The sequence below is a fragment of the Tupaia chinensis genome, unplaced genomic scaffold (assembly GCF_000334495.1).
Source record: "Tupaia chinensis unplaced genomic scaffold, TupChi_1.0 Scaffold000196_1, whole genome shotgun sequence".
In the NCBI taxonomy this organism is placed as follows: domain Eukaryota; kingdom Metazoa; phylum Chordata; class Mammalia; order Scandentia; family Tupaiidae; genus Tupaia; species Tupaia belangeri.
The window spans coordinates 2,912,025-2,926,942 of NW_006159671.1; the positions used below are offsets into that span (position 1 = coordinate 2,912,025).

General features: G+C 38.3%; 1 protein-coding gene across 1 annotated transcript; it reads right to left on the reverse strand.

Annotated features, from left to right (window-relative positions):
- Nucleotides 1–3,380: 3,380 nt before the first annotated feature.
- CCDC179 (coiled-coil domain containing 179) lies at nt 3,381–9,932 on the reverse strand. Its single transcript, XM_006146906.1, has 4 exons — nt 9,783–9,932; nt 8,699–8,743; nt 6,526–6,630; nt 3,381–3,531 (listed from the first exon to the last, which is right to left on the reverse strand). The coding sequence occupies exons 1-4, from the start codon at nt 9,825–9,827 to the stop codon at nt 3,520–3,522; spliced, it is 207 nt and encodes a 68-aa protein (XP_006146968.1). The 5' UTR covers nt 9,828–9,932; the 3' UTR covers nt 3,381–3,519.
- Between the last annotated feature and the right edge of the window lie 4,986 nt (nt 9,933–14,918).

Consider the following 14,918-nt stretch of genomic DNA (forward strand, 5'->3'; position numbering starts at 1 on the left):
CCCCTAGAAAAGTAAACATCCCAGATGGGCACTTGCCACCCTCCATCAGGGACATTTGAAGTCCCAGCACCTGACTCCACGATGGAGCTTTTTGTCTAAAAAAGGACATTTTATTTATTTATTTTTCCCGCAAGAAAAAGACAACAGGTTTGCAATGGGTTGCATTTGCCAGCCTATTTAAAGTGGTAGATTTCTTTTATCATTTCCAACCTCTTTAGCCAATTACCTATTTTGAAAAGCATAAGTGGCTCAGTATTTATTCTATCATAAAACTTTTTTTCCCTCTTTTCCCTTTCTGAAGAGGTTTTTAACCATTGGATGGAGTTTTTTCTCTTTTTTTTTTGTCTTTGGTTTAGACAGTAAAGCACGTTCTGTAATACAATTCCCATGTTTTTCAACACTTCCTATTTGCTTATTGATTTGCCAGTAGGTGTATATTTCAGTTGTTTCCAGTTGTTGTCACTAAGTATCAACATGAAACCTTTATAAGTCAGTATAAGTCTTTACGTAGACATATGTTTTTGTTTGTCTCAGGAAGCAACCTACGACTGGAATTTTTTGATCAAATGACAATATTATATGAAGCCACTAAACTTCCAACTAGGAAAGTAAAATACATTCCTACAAAGGGCATCATGACAAAACTCTATATTCAGGTATAGTTATTTATGTGAACATGTTTATTTTATCACTTTTGATAGAATAGCTAAGAATAATATAACTGAGCCATATTTCACATGCATAAAATATAGTTTGAAATTCTTTTTTTGGAGAGGTTTTTGCTATAAGGCGTGCGTGCTCACTAGAAAGACAGAGAGAGACAGAGAGACAGAAAGCAAGAAATCACCCCCTGGGTGGACGGCCACCCAGCAATCCCTTCTCCTACATTCTCTTCTTGGGATCCTGGGCATGCATGTACATGCGTCTGGTGTGAGTTTAAACCACGGGGTCTGTGACTTGAACCATGGTCAGGTACATGGGAGTCCAGCAACATAGCCATTACGGCAATTGCTGGTCCCAAGTTTGGAAGTTTTCTTAAGTTAGCTGGCTGATACCATTTCCAACCACATCAGAAATGTTTCTCATTCTAGCCAATAGATGGTGCTGTAGTCTTTTTTTTGTTTTTTTTTTTTAAAGAGCTGTTTGCTATAGGGCAGGTGCACTCAGTGGAGAGACAAAGAGAAATAGAGACAAAGAGAGACAGAAAGTGAGAAAACACCCCCCCAGGGGCCATGGCCATGCCATGATCCCTGTAAATGCAAATATAGTGGTAATCATTTGTATTTCTCATCTTTTCACATACAAGTTGTATATCTTTGTTATTATTACTATTTCAAATTTACTCTTAATATATCTTATATATCTTTATAGTGTACAGCGTTGTTTTATTCAGCATGAATATTGTGTGGACCAGTCAAGACAAAGACATTACCATATCCATAATCATCAGCAAATAGCTTTCCTTTATTATTATTATTTTTTCCAGAGGTTTTTGCTATAGGGCGTGTGCGCTCGCCAGAAAGACCGAAAGAGACAGAGAGATAGAAAGTGAGAAATCACCCCATAGGGGGGATGGCTCCGCCACAATCCCTTCTCCTCCATTCTCCTCTCTGGATCTTGGGCATGCACGCACACGTGCCCAGCATGAGTTTTAAGCCACTGGGTCTGGGACACGAACCCCGGTCAACTACATGGGAGTCCAGAAACATAGCCATTATGCTAACTGCTGGTTCCTGCTTTTCTTTCTTGATCAATCCATTCACCTAGAGCTTATTTATCATATTGATCTGTATAATGTTTAATGTTTCCGTATTATTTCTATTCATATTATCATAGTTCCTTCCTTTGACATATTTTGGGTTAATTTCTTCTTCTCTTCCTGTTCTCATAATATAAAGAATGAGATCATTGGTTTTCAATCTTTAGGAGAACATTACATTTTCTTCAAGCACTATTGGAGCTATATTCAAATATACCAAAAGTGCATTTTGTACTGAATTTTCCAACAGTCCAAAGTATTTTATTTCCATTCTGATTTATTCTTAAAGTTTATTTCTTTCTTTTATGAGAGTGGGGAGGGCACCTCCAACAGGATCCTCATGCCATAATCTCTTGCCAGTCTCAGCTAGACTGGATAACAAGCCTGCATACACCAGATGCTATAGACAGACCCCAGGACATGAATGGCAGAACTTCCCATAGTGCAGCACACCTATTTAATAGTAGTTATTGTTGCCTCTGTCAACAATGGATTGGGAGCCCCAGTACAAAGCTATAGGAATTGGCTTTCCCCTAACATCTGCAGAAACCTTCAGCTCTTGCTAGCTCAAGAGATGTGTCTGGCCAGTAAAGTCCCCCAGATCAACCCAGTACAGTCATGGAAACTGAACAAGCCTTGGCAAGTAGTTCAAGGGAGAAGTGCTACCACTAGTCCATGATTGTCTTCAAAAGGGTTGACCCAGCCCACAGTCTTTAAATGCAGGCCTAGGCTTAGTGAGAAGGAATGCCCAGGAACACAGCCAGACTCCCTAAATTCTTAGTCTTGGCTCTTATCTCACCCTTAACTCAGAACTAAGTTGTTGTGTTCTGCCTGTAATTCTCCTCCTTTCACCATGACCTGTAATGTCCCTCCAGGTCTTAAATGAGTAATCATAGGTCTCACCTTGTTTATTTCTCTTATCTCAGGGATCACAGTCTTTTTTAGACTTTTGTTCAGTTTCTGGATAATCATTGCTTTTAATATTTTGTCCTCGTTTCTATTTGCTTGTTGTGGGAGCATAAAGCTGGTACTTCCATCATTTCCAATGCAGAATTCCCAGGACCCCACTTTAAATTGCATTTTGGAGACTGTGAGTCAGTAACCGAATATAATGTTCATGTTAACCCAATAGTTGCTAAGTTTTTGAATTTAAAAATAATTGCAATACTTTCATTTGCATATTAGAAATTACTTGGGTAATTAAGCAGGCATTTCAAAAAGACAAATATGATTATAATTTTTTAATATAAAGAACGAAATTTTAATTCAGTATTTGAATTTTACCTTAAATGAAAATTTTAATTACACTATGACTTATTTGCAATATCAACACTTAACACAAGCTTGTTATATTATCATTTTCTTCAAGAACTACTTAAAAAATTTCTTTTGTTTAAGCAGAAGTCATTATAATTATACAGCAGAGAAAATATTTTCTTTTATTATTAAAGCATAATTTAAAATATCTAAATAAGCCATGCATTTAATTGCAGAAATTTAAACATGACTATATTATTTTTAAAGCCTATACATATTTAAGTTTCAAAATTGCCACAGAATGGTAGTAAGATATAATACTTAATAAAATTCTAGAGCCTCTAACTTGGATGTTAAATGCTTGGATTGTTTTTATTTTGTTGAGATGTCATAGTATTGCTTTTATTTTCCAAATGAAATGAAATCATGACATGCAACTTGATGTTAGAAATCCACCTGTTTTGGTCTGGAGCATGATTTCTTCCACACTGACTCCTGCTTTATCAAGACGACCACTAGATAAGATTAAAAAGCACAAAAATAAATTCAATTAAAATATGTGTAAGAAAACCATCAAATATCTAAAAGTGGTCTCAGAAGGACAGCTTTTCCTATATAAAATATATTCTATCGAACAATTCCCTAATAGGTAGAAATGCTATTCCATCAATAAATTACAGTAAGGTCACAGATTGAAGCTAGATGTGAGAAGCACTAGTATGAAATAAGTCATATATGGAGATGGATATGATTCAAAAAAATTCTCTGAGTCAGAAAATAAATATTGTCAGCAGAAAGAACTGCTAGAAATCTAAGCCCTCACTTTGGAGAAAGGTCAGAGTGATTTCTAAGTATAATGTGACAAAGATACTAAATATAGGAATTTCCCCCCACCACTTCATGTTCTGTGATTGACAGAGAAGCACATTCTAAGCATCTTTTGAGAGTATATATGTTATATTAAGACATACATACTCAAAATGAGATGAGAAATCATTAAATGAAATATTTTATCTTCCTTATTCTTAGTTGATCTTAGTGATATTAGTTTATTCAAAATGATAATAGCAACCGTATATGAGGTGGATATGTGAAATGAATATGAGTAAGTGAAATAGGTGGATAAGTGAAATGAATGGCAGCATGTTACTAAGAATAGGAAAGAGGAAATGGATTGTCTAAGACAAGGTACCTGCTTCCCTAGGAAACGGTGCAGTGCTATTTGAAAACAGACTTTAGCTAATTGTAAATGTGCACTACAAACTCAAGGGAAACCACTAACAAAAGTAAAAAGCAAAAACAAAAACAAAGCTAAACAAATGTAATTAATATGCTAAAACAGGAGAGAAAATATAAATGTTTATTTATATAAAATGCTCAAGTCCAAACAAGGCAGAAAAGAGTAATAAGGTAGATGACAAATAAAAGAATAAGACCACAATTAGAAGCAGTAACAGGTAAGCCAGAAGTTAATCTAACTGTATCAATAATCACTTTAAGGGAACCAGCAGTTAGCGTAATGGCTATGTCGCTGGACTCCCACGTAGTCGACCGCGGTTCGTGTCCCGGACCCGGTGGCTTAAAACTCACGCCGGGCGTGTGTGCGTGCGTGTCCAAGATCCCGAGAGGAGAATGGAGGAGAAGGGATTGCGGCGTGACCATCCCCCCTGGGGGGTGATTTCTCGCTTTCTGTCTCTATGTCTCTCTCTGTCTGTCTGGCGAGCGCACGCGTCCTACAGTGAAAATCTCTCAAAAAAAAATAATCACTTTAAATGACAATTATCTAAATATGCCAATTAAACAGTCTCTCAGAATGGATAAAAAGTCAAGACACAACTGCATATTGTCTACAAGAAACCCACTTTAAATATAAAGACAAATAAAAAAAAAAAGGATTGAAAAAGATATACCATGCTAACAATAATTGAAAGAAAGCTGGAGCCAAAAAAATCTGAATAGACACTCGCTAAGGAAGTTATATAGATGGTATAACAGAGAAGATGGTCAATATCATATGTTATCAAGGAAATAGAAATTAAAACAATGAGATAACACTATGCACCTACTGGAGTAACTAAAATCCAAAGCACTGATATCATGAAATGTTGATGAGGATGTGGAGCAACAGAAACACTCATTCATTATTGGAGTTAATGTAATGGCATAGCTACTTTGGAAGACAGTTTAGCAATTTCTTAACAGAGCTAAACAAAACCTTACCATAAGATCTAACAATCACACTCCTACTCATTTATCCAAGAGTTGAAAACTGATATTCATACAAAAATCTGCACATGGATGTTTATAACAGTTTTATTAATGACTGCTAAAAATTGAAAGCATCCAAGATATCCTTCAATAGACGTATGAATAAACAAACTGTGATACAATAGGAAACTGACTCAGCTGGTATATTCTTTTTTGTCATTTGTCTTATCCCTGTTTCCTCTTGGAATGTGGCTAGGATGTCTATAGATACAGAAGCCATTCTGAGACTGTTAATAAGAGCCATGTGACCAGCAGGGCACATCAGTCAGAAGGAACGGAGAATTCCTTTGATAATTTGTGAATATACCGTATCCATCCCTGACTTCCCAGTCATGAGTTTTTGTTTGGAGAAATGATAAACTCCTATTTGGTTAAAATGCTGCTGTACAGTTTTGGTAATTAAGGAGTTAAAAGAGCAATTCCTAATATAGCAATTAGTTGTGCTCACAAAATATTTTCTTTCAAAAATAAAACCCAAAGTAAAAAAATCTTAGTTACTGGAAATGTCACTTTTCCCCAATTTTCTATATGAAATATCCACCTGATCTTGGAGATTGCTTAACAATATACCGGAAGAAAAATAGGTAAGGGAAATGTGGATTTTTAAACTGAAGAAAAGTTGGAAGTTGGAAAAGAAAGATAATAATTGTCCCCCTCCAATATTTGAAGAACTTTCAAATGGCAGGGTCACCTGATTTATGTGTAATTACAGAAAATATCATTCATACCATGTAGAAAAGGCTCATGGATGCAATCTCATATATTAAGTGTGAGAACTTTCAAATCCTTGTCAAAGATATGCAACTATAGAATAAGTGGTGATTGGTGTGGAGAGTTTTCTGATGTTGCCTCAAGAATACTATTTCAAGAGGGACCAGCAATTAGTGTAATGGTTATGTCGCTGGACTCCCATGTAGTTGACAGCAGTCTGAGTCCTGGACCCGGTGGCTTAAACTCACGCCAGGTGAATGTGCGTGAGTGCCCAAGATCCCGAGAGGAGAATGGAGGAGAAGGGATTGTAGCATGGCCATCCCCCCTGGGGGGGTGATTTCTCGCTTTCTATCTCTCTGTCTCTCTCTATCTGTCTGGCGAGCGCACACGCCCTATAGCAAAAACTTCTCCAAAAAAAAAAAAAAAGAATACTATTTCAAGAATACTATTACATATCTTATGTCCTGTGAAGACAATAGTAAGAAAAAGAAAATGAAATCTGTTCATTTCAGTGAAATCTCTATGCTTACCAGGAGTCCTGGTTCTGGAATAGGAGAAGGCTTTGCAAACCGTTTACTTAATTTCCTTTTCTCTTTCTTTAGGTTTTGCAAATTCCGAATACGTTTATCTGCAGACTTTAGGAAAATTAAAAGAAAACGAATCATACTGCTTATAACATAAAAGTAACATGCTGATTATATTTTTAGTATGTGTTAATAAAAATATGATAAATCAGCACAATGAATGCATATGATTGAGGTAGCTCTTTTTCCCTAAATATGTGTTTCACAGGTGAAGTACACATGTCAGAGAACCAGTGGGATTTTCAAATGAGACTACATACTCCTTATTTTCAACTTCTTCACTGTGTGTATTTAGATACATCCAGACTCATGGACATGTGAGCTTACTGTTATTTTAAAGGTACTGTTTATTAAATAAAACCCAAGGGGATTGTCTTTATAGACATATAAACAAAAGTCCATTCTTTACTCCTCTTAAATGTTGCATGTCATGCATAGATTTTTATGCCATTGTATGGCATTACAAATACCAGAGACCTAAGGAATTAAACTGGTAAGATCTGAAGTAAATTAGATACAATATTAGAGTAAAAGGGACAAAGACAAGAATTTTTTTTACAAGTTTTTGCCATAGGGTGTATGCATTCCTCAGAGAGACAGTGAGAGAGAAAGTGAGAAATAACCCCCAAGAGGCATGTCATGCTGCAATCCCTTCTCCTCCATTTTCCTCCTGGAAATTTGGGTTCACACACACACATGCCTGGTGTGATTTTCAAGCTATTGGGTCTGGGACTCAAACCATGATTGGCCATGTGGAAGTTCAGTGACATAACTGCTATGTCACCTGCTGGCCCCAACAGGAATTATTTTGTCCACTGCCAATCAGAGTGTAAATTGATACAATTGCTATAAAAAAAAATGTGGCATTACTTTACAACAATGAAAAATTTGTTTTCTTATAATCTAGCCATTCTTTTCCTATCTGAAAAATGAGATGAAATTTGTGTGCATAGAGAAAGAAGACATGTAATTGAATGTTCACAGTAGCACTGTGCATTCTAGAAAAGTAGAAATGACCCAATGTCTATAAACAATAGAAAGGATTAATGAACTGTGATTGTCCCACAATGCAATATTAAAGAGCAGTGAAAGCAAAGGAACGGTGGCTCTATTTGGCAATGATAACGAATCTTAGGAAACAGTGTTGAGAAGAGTCAATTAGGCACTGAATTTTGTGTGCTCTTATGTTCCTCAAGATCATAGAGGGACATATGTGACAAACTAGCAAAAAAAAAAAAAAGAAATTGATTAAAAAAATTGAAGATAGTGGTTAATCTAGGAGAGATGAAGGAAGGTAGAATAGGGAAAGTCCCTAGAGAGACTCAAGGATACCCCTAATGTTTGACTTCTTAAGTTAGAGGTCTATTTTATTTTTCTGCTTTACGATTACACGTGTTATATATATTTTTGTATACACATTGGATATTGCATTAAAAAAATGAGGATATGGTTGGTCCACAGGGGTAATAGGCTGCTCAAGAGCATTTCTCCTGGCAACTGGGATTCCACTTGGCAACCACGGTTGGTATCCCAGCTCAGCCAGCCTGAGATATGCCAGGCATGTGTGTGTGTGTGTGTGTGTGTGTGTGTGTGCGCATCCAATATCTGGTGGACTGGAGGAAGGGGATCATGGTGTTACCAGGCCCTGGAGAGTGTTTCACTTCCTCTCTCTCTCTCGCTCGCTCTCTCTCTCTCAGTTGGTCCCATAACCCAGTGTCTAGGTGCTGTGCATCGGGAGCCGGATCTCACATAGCCCCCTGCAAATCAAATTTCAGCCATGCCGTAAAAAAAAATCCTACACCAGGCTCCTGCATGTAGGTATCCAAAGTCTAGAGATTGGAGAAATGGAGGAAAAGGGATTGTGGCATGGCCACCCCTATTGGAAATTCTCATGTGCTCGCTCTCATAAGCACAAGTACCCTCTGGCAATTAAAAAGAAAAAAGAATGTAAGTCATTTTGTTTACTCTTGTTAAGTTCCATTCCAAAAGTAGTGACATGCTGAAACCTATCTACATGTAAAGGGACAAGCTGAAAGCACGTGTTGAAATAACCAGCCACAAATAACAATATAATATTTATTATGACAATGTAAACGTGTAACCTTTGTTTAAACATTACCTGCCTCTCTGTGATGTATGAAGGATGCTGCCATCTTGATTCTTCCTACACATATGTAAAATGTGAAACACACACACACATAATAAATAAGTCATAAGAAAACAGAAATGAATTATAATAGAAAGTCCATGCTACCTTTTATTTAGGTAGTACTAGGAATGTACTCTCGACTGTGAGAAGCAGGATCAGAATAAAAAATATCTAAAGTAAAAACTGGGGTGAAGGATGGAGATAGTACTGTGAGAAAAAAAGAACTAGCTATAAATCGGGAACAGGCAGAGTACTGAAATTTATTCTAGAGGAAAAGAGTTTGAAGTCAGATGTTCATGTAGGTGTGGTACATGGTTTCAGGGTCCCATCCTCTCTTCTCTGACCCAGCCTTCTATCTGTCGTCACCCACCTGGGAAATCTAGGGTGACTGAGGTGGGTGGTTTTCTGAGCCTGAGTTCACGAGGTTCCTATGTCCCCTTCTAATTTATTATTATTCTTTAAAATCATGATTTCTGGTTTAAGTATTCTCTGCACAAATTTATGAGGTACATTACAGTTTTTAACACAAGCATACAGTGCATAATAATCATGTCATGGATACAGACATATTCAATTTTTGACCCTTGAGCATTATATTACCTTGTGCACATTCAATAATAGTTCCACTAGCTTTTAATTAAAAAAATATACTGAATTTCTAACTCAGAGTTTGAATACATCCCCACTTCTCCATTTTTATCCAATTACTTAACCCAGAGTCCCCAAAGCAATCTCCTTCACATCTGATATTGAGAACTATCCTGATCCAACCTCCATAATCCCCACCCCACTTCCTAGAGAGGGTCACCGTTTCAGGCTCAGACTTCAGTTGACTGAACATGTCTGACCCCTAGCGGGGCGAGGTGGGGCTTTTCCTTGTCCTAGGTCTGTAGGGCTGCGCAGATCTAGACTCTTTCAGCAGATTTCTCAACCACCCAGCAGTGAAACACAGGGGCAGTGGCTGAAAGCACCTACGACCATGGTCACTGGGACCTTCAGCAAAGGGCCAGCGCAGGGGCAGCCGAGGCGAGGTTGGTGGCCTCTGAAAACTCACAGCGTTGACTTGGGCAGGTTCTATGTCCCGAAAGTGCAGGCACATGATACAGAGCCTCCAGGGAGGATCCCTGGTGCCTACTCTGCAATCCAGGCCAAGCAAAGGCCAGGTATACCACCCACCTCCCCGAAGCCAACCCCAAGCTCCGCCCACCCCTTCACCTCACAATTCTCTTCATTCTCTCCTGGTGGGCCCCACCCTTTCCTTAGTTGTCATCCAGTCCCAGGGCAGACATGGCAAAGTCCCTAGAGGTTCACAAAATGTCTTAGAATTACGGAGTTCAGGTCATTGTGATTCTGTTCATCCTGTCCCTCTGGATCAGAAAACCACATGCTACCAACTTTCCATATTTTCTAGTCCCTTTATGAGGTCCCATTTATTTGCTGACAGATCTTGCTTTGCCTCTGGCCTATCGTTTCAGCTTCTCTATCCTTGTCTGGGTTCTCAATTCCTTCAGCTCATGGTTCTTCCCTTACTGGATCAACCTAACTGCTTCTGCCTTCTTCCCATCTGTCGATACCAGGCTGAAGAGGAAAGACTGAAACTTAAATATGGCTGCAATACATGTTCATGATGTCCAACGTCGACTTGGCCTCAGCTCTGCTAACCACTTCTTTTGTGCTGCACGACCTCTTTTCTGCACTCTGCAGGATTCCCTTCAAACTACTTCCCCTGCATTAACATCTCTGAACCTAATATGGTGGTCCCCTACAGTAGCAGGACAACTCTTGCTATGCACACTTAAAATGGCTAACACACACAGCCTATTATGTCAGCACTCCTAGGCGAATCTCTCCGGGTCTGTCAATCAGTCCCTTAGACAACCCTAAGGAGTAGCGTGTGGTTATTGTTATTGGGAAAAAAGACACTGTCCTGTCAAATAACTTGCCCAATTTATACAATTAGTAAAAGAGTGAGCTGGAATCGGGACTTAAATCCACACAGTCTGCCTTTAGATCTGGTACACTTTAAAAACATGTATTTATTCCATGAATAAGAGGGGCCGATCCAGAGAGAGACAGAGATAGAGCACCCTCTATAGGGTATTGTCACTGTGCTCCACCCTCCAGCTTCAGCCAGCCAGGATCATGGACACACATGTGTCTGGTATTCAGAGGTGTCTTCAGACACGAAGTGGCAACCTTCCTATGTGGATCCAACTGGAGAGCGTTTTCCTTTTCCTGCAGCACGACCACCTTTCCCCAGAACATGCCCTCTCCATCATGGTGTGCTACTAATTGTTTTTGAAACCTCAAATCCTTCCCACTATAAGCCTGCAATCTTCTCTGTATCCACATGATCTCTTTTCCCAGAATTCTGCTTAAATGGCAAAAGTTGGCATCCCTCCTCTTGTTTCAAATCTCTTTGATTCTGTTTCCATGCCTCCTTTTCCTCTCTATTAACCTTTCCACATTGCCTTTTCTTTAAACATTTAAATACTATATGCTCGAATTTCCCCCTCTTCAAAATAATACAGGAAGCTCCTCTTCCCGTTTTTAAAAATTTTCCAGAGGGTGTGTGCACTTGTAGGAGAAGACGAGAGAGAGAGAGAGAGAGAGAGAGAGAGAGAGAACACCCCATGTAGGATACTAAGGACAGAAATCTCACTGCTTTTTCCTATTTCCAAAATCCCCTCCATAGGGCAGAGAGTGAATCAATCCCTCATTTGATAACAGAACTCTTACTTCATCCTGTCCCTAGCATAGTATCCTTGCCATGACTGAATCACACCCACAAACATTAAGAGGCCATCTTGACTTATTGATAACAGGACTCTTCCTACATCCTGTTCTTGAGACAATATCTCGTGCCATATACAAGCTCCCTTACCTCTGTTATAGTTCACTGCTTGCTGATGGCTCCCCGAAACATAGACCTCCCTTTCCAATGACCAACCTAAAGATAGTAAAACCTACCTATGGCCTAGAAGACCCTGTTTCCAGATATCTCAGCTCTTTGGGCCAGACCAATGAAAGATGTCTTACCACTAAATTTCAAACCTTGTCTCTCACTACCAAAATCAAAGTTAAAAGAACCCTTGTACCTGATCACACCAAGAAAGACACCTTTGCCTTTTCTCTAAGCCTAGGTCACACACATTGTGCTTAGAAATAAGCTGTATTAATTATTATTTCTGTAGAGTTGGTTATTTCCACTGACAATAGTCACACTACAGTCCGTTTTCCTCCATTTCTCCCTCGTTTCGGGATTTTGGGCATGCACACTCATGCATTCACTGTGTTTCTCAACCCCACGCATCCAATCAACCATATGGGATTCAATCATCTTAATCAACACACAAGTGACTGACCAAAGAAAGCTCCTTTGCACAACAACTAATCATAGCTATTTTCTCTCTCCTGTATTTATAGTAAACTTTGATGAGAGTGTCCTGCTTCCTGCCTTCTCTTCTTTACATTTACTGTCGTGTGTGGCTTATTGAAACTTGCTTGACCTCCATGATTCTGCTGGTTCTCATCTAGAAATGATACTTATTGAACATTCTGCTGAATTCAGTGGATACCTTTTACCCCATGACTTCAGCATAGAGTTAAAAGCTGTTGAGAGGTCTCTTGGATGGAGTTAGGCTTAGAAAAATTATCTTGCTCAAGTATAGTGCTCAAAATCTTTGACTACTTCCTTTTTCAAAGTCTCCTCTCTGGGATCAATAAGTCTTAGAAAAATTCTGTAATCTTGCACATAATCATAAACCAGAGATTAGCTTGAAATCTTTTTTTCCCCAATATATTGCATTGTCTCAAGAATGTATGTTTTGGATACTCACTAGTATCCTAGTGCATGTCTTACTAGGTCCCATGAATAGAAAAATGAATACATTAAATTATTGCTCTCAAGGAAAGTCAGACAAATTAGCAACAATGAAAAGGTAGAATAGTGAGGTTTAAAAATGACACATGTAGTTGAGCCATCCAAGGACCTCCAGTTTTCTCTGAAGGTGAGCCAAGAAGCCTTCCCAGCAGAGTAGGAGTTTACCAGATAGTGAAAGAAAGCACATTACTGACAGGACAGAGGTGTGTTCAAACGGAGTACGGACCAACATCATGGGTGTGATGAACTGGAAGCTATTAATTTGCTCTCACTCTCTAAACATAATTTCTCATTGACCTTCCTGCCACTTTATTTTATATTAAAAAAATAAGGGCTAAAGTTGAAATAAAACAATGATTAGCTGAAATGAGATACTATGAGACTTCAATTAACGAATACTTCAAAGTAACATGCTTGATTCTGAAATCAGAATAATAAGTTACATGTATCAGTCAAGTGGAACCCTAAAGAGTTCAAATCTTGCATTAAGCACTTGAAAACTCTTACGACACTGGCCAATTAGTTATCTAATATTATACCCTTAATAATATTTTCTACATGTCTTAAATGGGAATGATAGTATCTAACAATATAGTATTATTATAAGCATTAGAAATAATGTAAATTAAAATAATTAAGGAATTGGATCCAGTACCTGTTAGCTAATGGTTACCCAGTAATGGTAACTGTATTTATATTTTACTATAGATTACATTGTAGAATCATCTAAATGGAAAGAACTTTAGATATTTTCCACCCCAATCTCTGATCTGATACTTGAAATTATTTCAGTAATAATTTAATAGCAGTCCAACTTCTTTTTGATTAAATTAGTAGATGGGACATTCACTCCAGTGCATATGTTTTTTGGCACTTTTGATTATTGTGATGTTCTAACCAGTAATATTTGAAACATATCACTCTGTTACTTCCACTCACTAGTTCTAGTTATATTTTCATGGCCCTCACAAAATAAACTCTCTCTTCTACAGGATGATGATGGGGAAAAGAGGCCGAAATTTTCAGAATCTAGAAGGCCCACAAACTAGAAATTAGATCTTTTGGGTATTGAGACGGGTGTTGCCAAGTTGAGCTAGTGTGGGACATTGTGTAGGGGAGAATTAGGAGATCCTGCAGAGCTGGGACTTGGAGACTTCTTAGAAAGAGGCACTATCGCTCCTCCGGGATCAAGTGTCATTGCTAGATTGGCACTGGAAACAAGGAAGTAAGAATGGGCAAGATCCCTTTCTCCTCCATCTTCCAACCTTTCTCTAGTGCTCCATATTGACTAAACCTACTGGGATTCCAGCTGGCTAAGTTTCCAGCTTTGTATTCCTAAAGAGGAATAAAAGATGAAGAATTTCAACCATGGCTTCACAAACTATTAGAAAGTGGGAGAGTAGAGTTAGACGTAGAAGACAACAGATAAGAGGCACAGCAATCATTATGTCCTGAGCCCTGTACATTCCTTCAACTATACCTCTTTGAGAATAATTTCAAGAATCCCAATAACCCAGGTGGATAACCTTTGTTACACTATAGTCAACCAACGTCCTGAATAGAAAGGCAATCTCAAAGGTGATCTCAAAATTGTGATTTACCAAGTGTGATGGTCAAGTTTCTATGTCCCTTTGATTGAGTAACAGAATGGCCAGACAGTTGGTCAAACAGTATTTGGAGTGTTGCTGTGTTTTTAAATAAGATTAACATTTAAATTGGTAGATTAAAGCAGGTTATCCTCCATGTGTGGGTGGCTCTCATGCAGTTAGTTAACGGCCTCAAGAGAGTGCGAGTTTGACACTCGTTTCCCTGATTAAGAGAGAATCCTCCTGCCTGATAGCCTTCGAATGGGGACATTGGCTCTTCCTGGTTCTAGGTAGCCTGTCGGGTTTCAGACTCCAACTGGGACATTGGCTCTTTTTGAACTTGACAGCCTCCCTAATCACATGAACCAATTCCTTGTAATAAATATCTATAGGAAATAAAATATGTATATATACTTATAGGTGTATGTGTGTGTGTATGTGTGTAATTATGTTGTATATAATAAACAGTATAAAAGCAGGATACAAGGCTATCTCTGTCACCAACAGACCACATATTCTTTGGAAGACACACAAAATTATACTAGCGGTGAAAATTTCTTTCTCTGAATGATGTCATAATCATCACAATGCTCGGTTCTGAAAGCACTATTTGTGGGAAGTTCCTTGTATAAGGATTCCATTTTCCAGCTTTTGTACCGTATTTTTACTGTTCCCTTTCTCCATTTATATACACACATATTTACCATTGTGTTGTTATTGC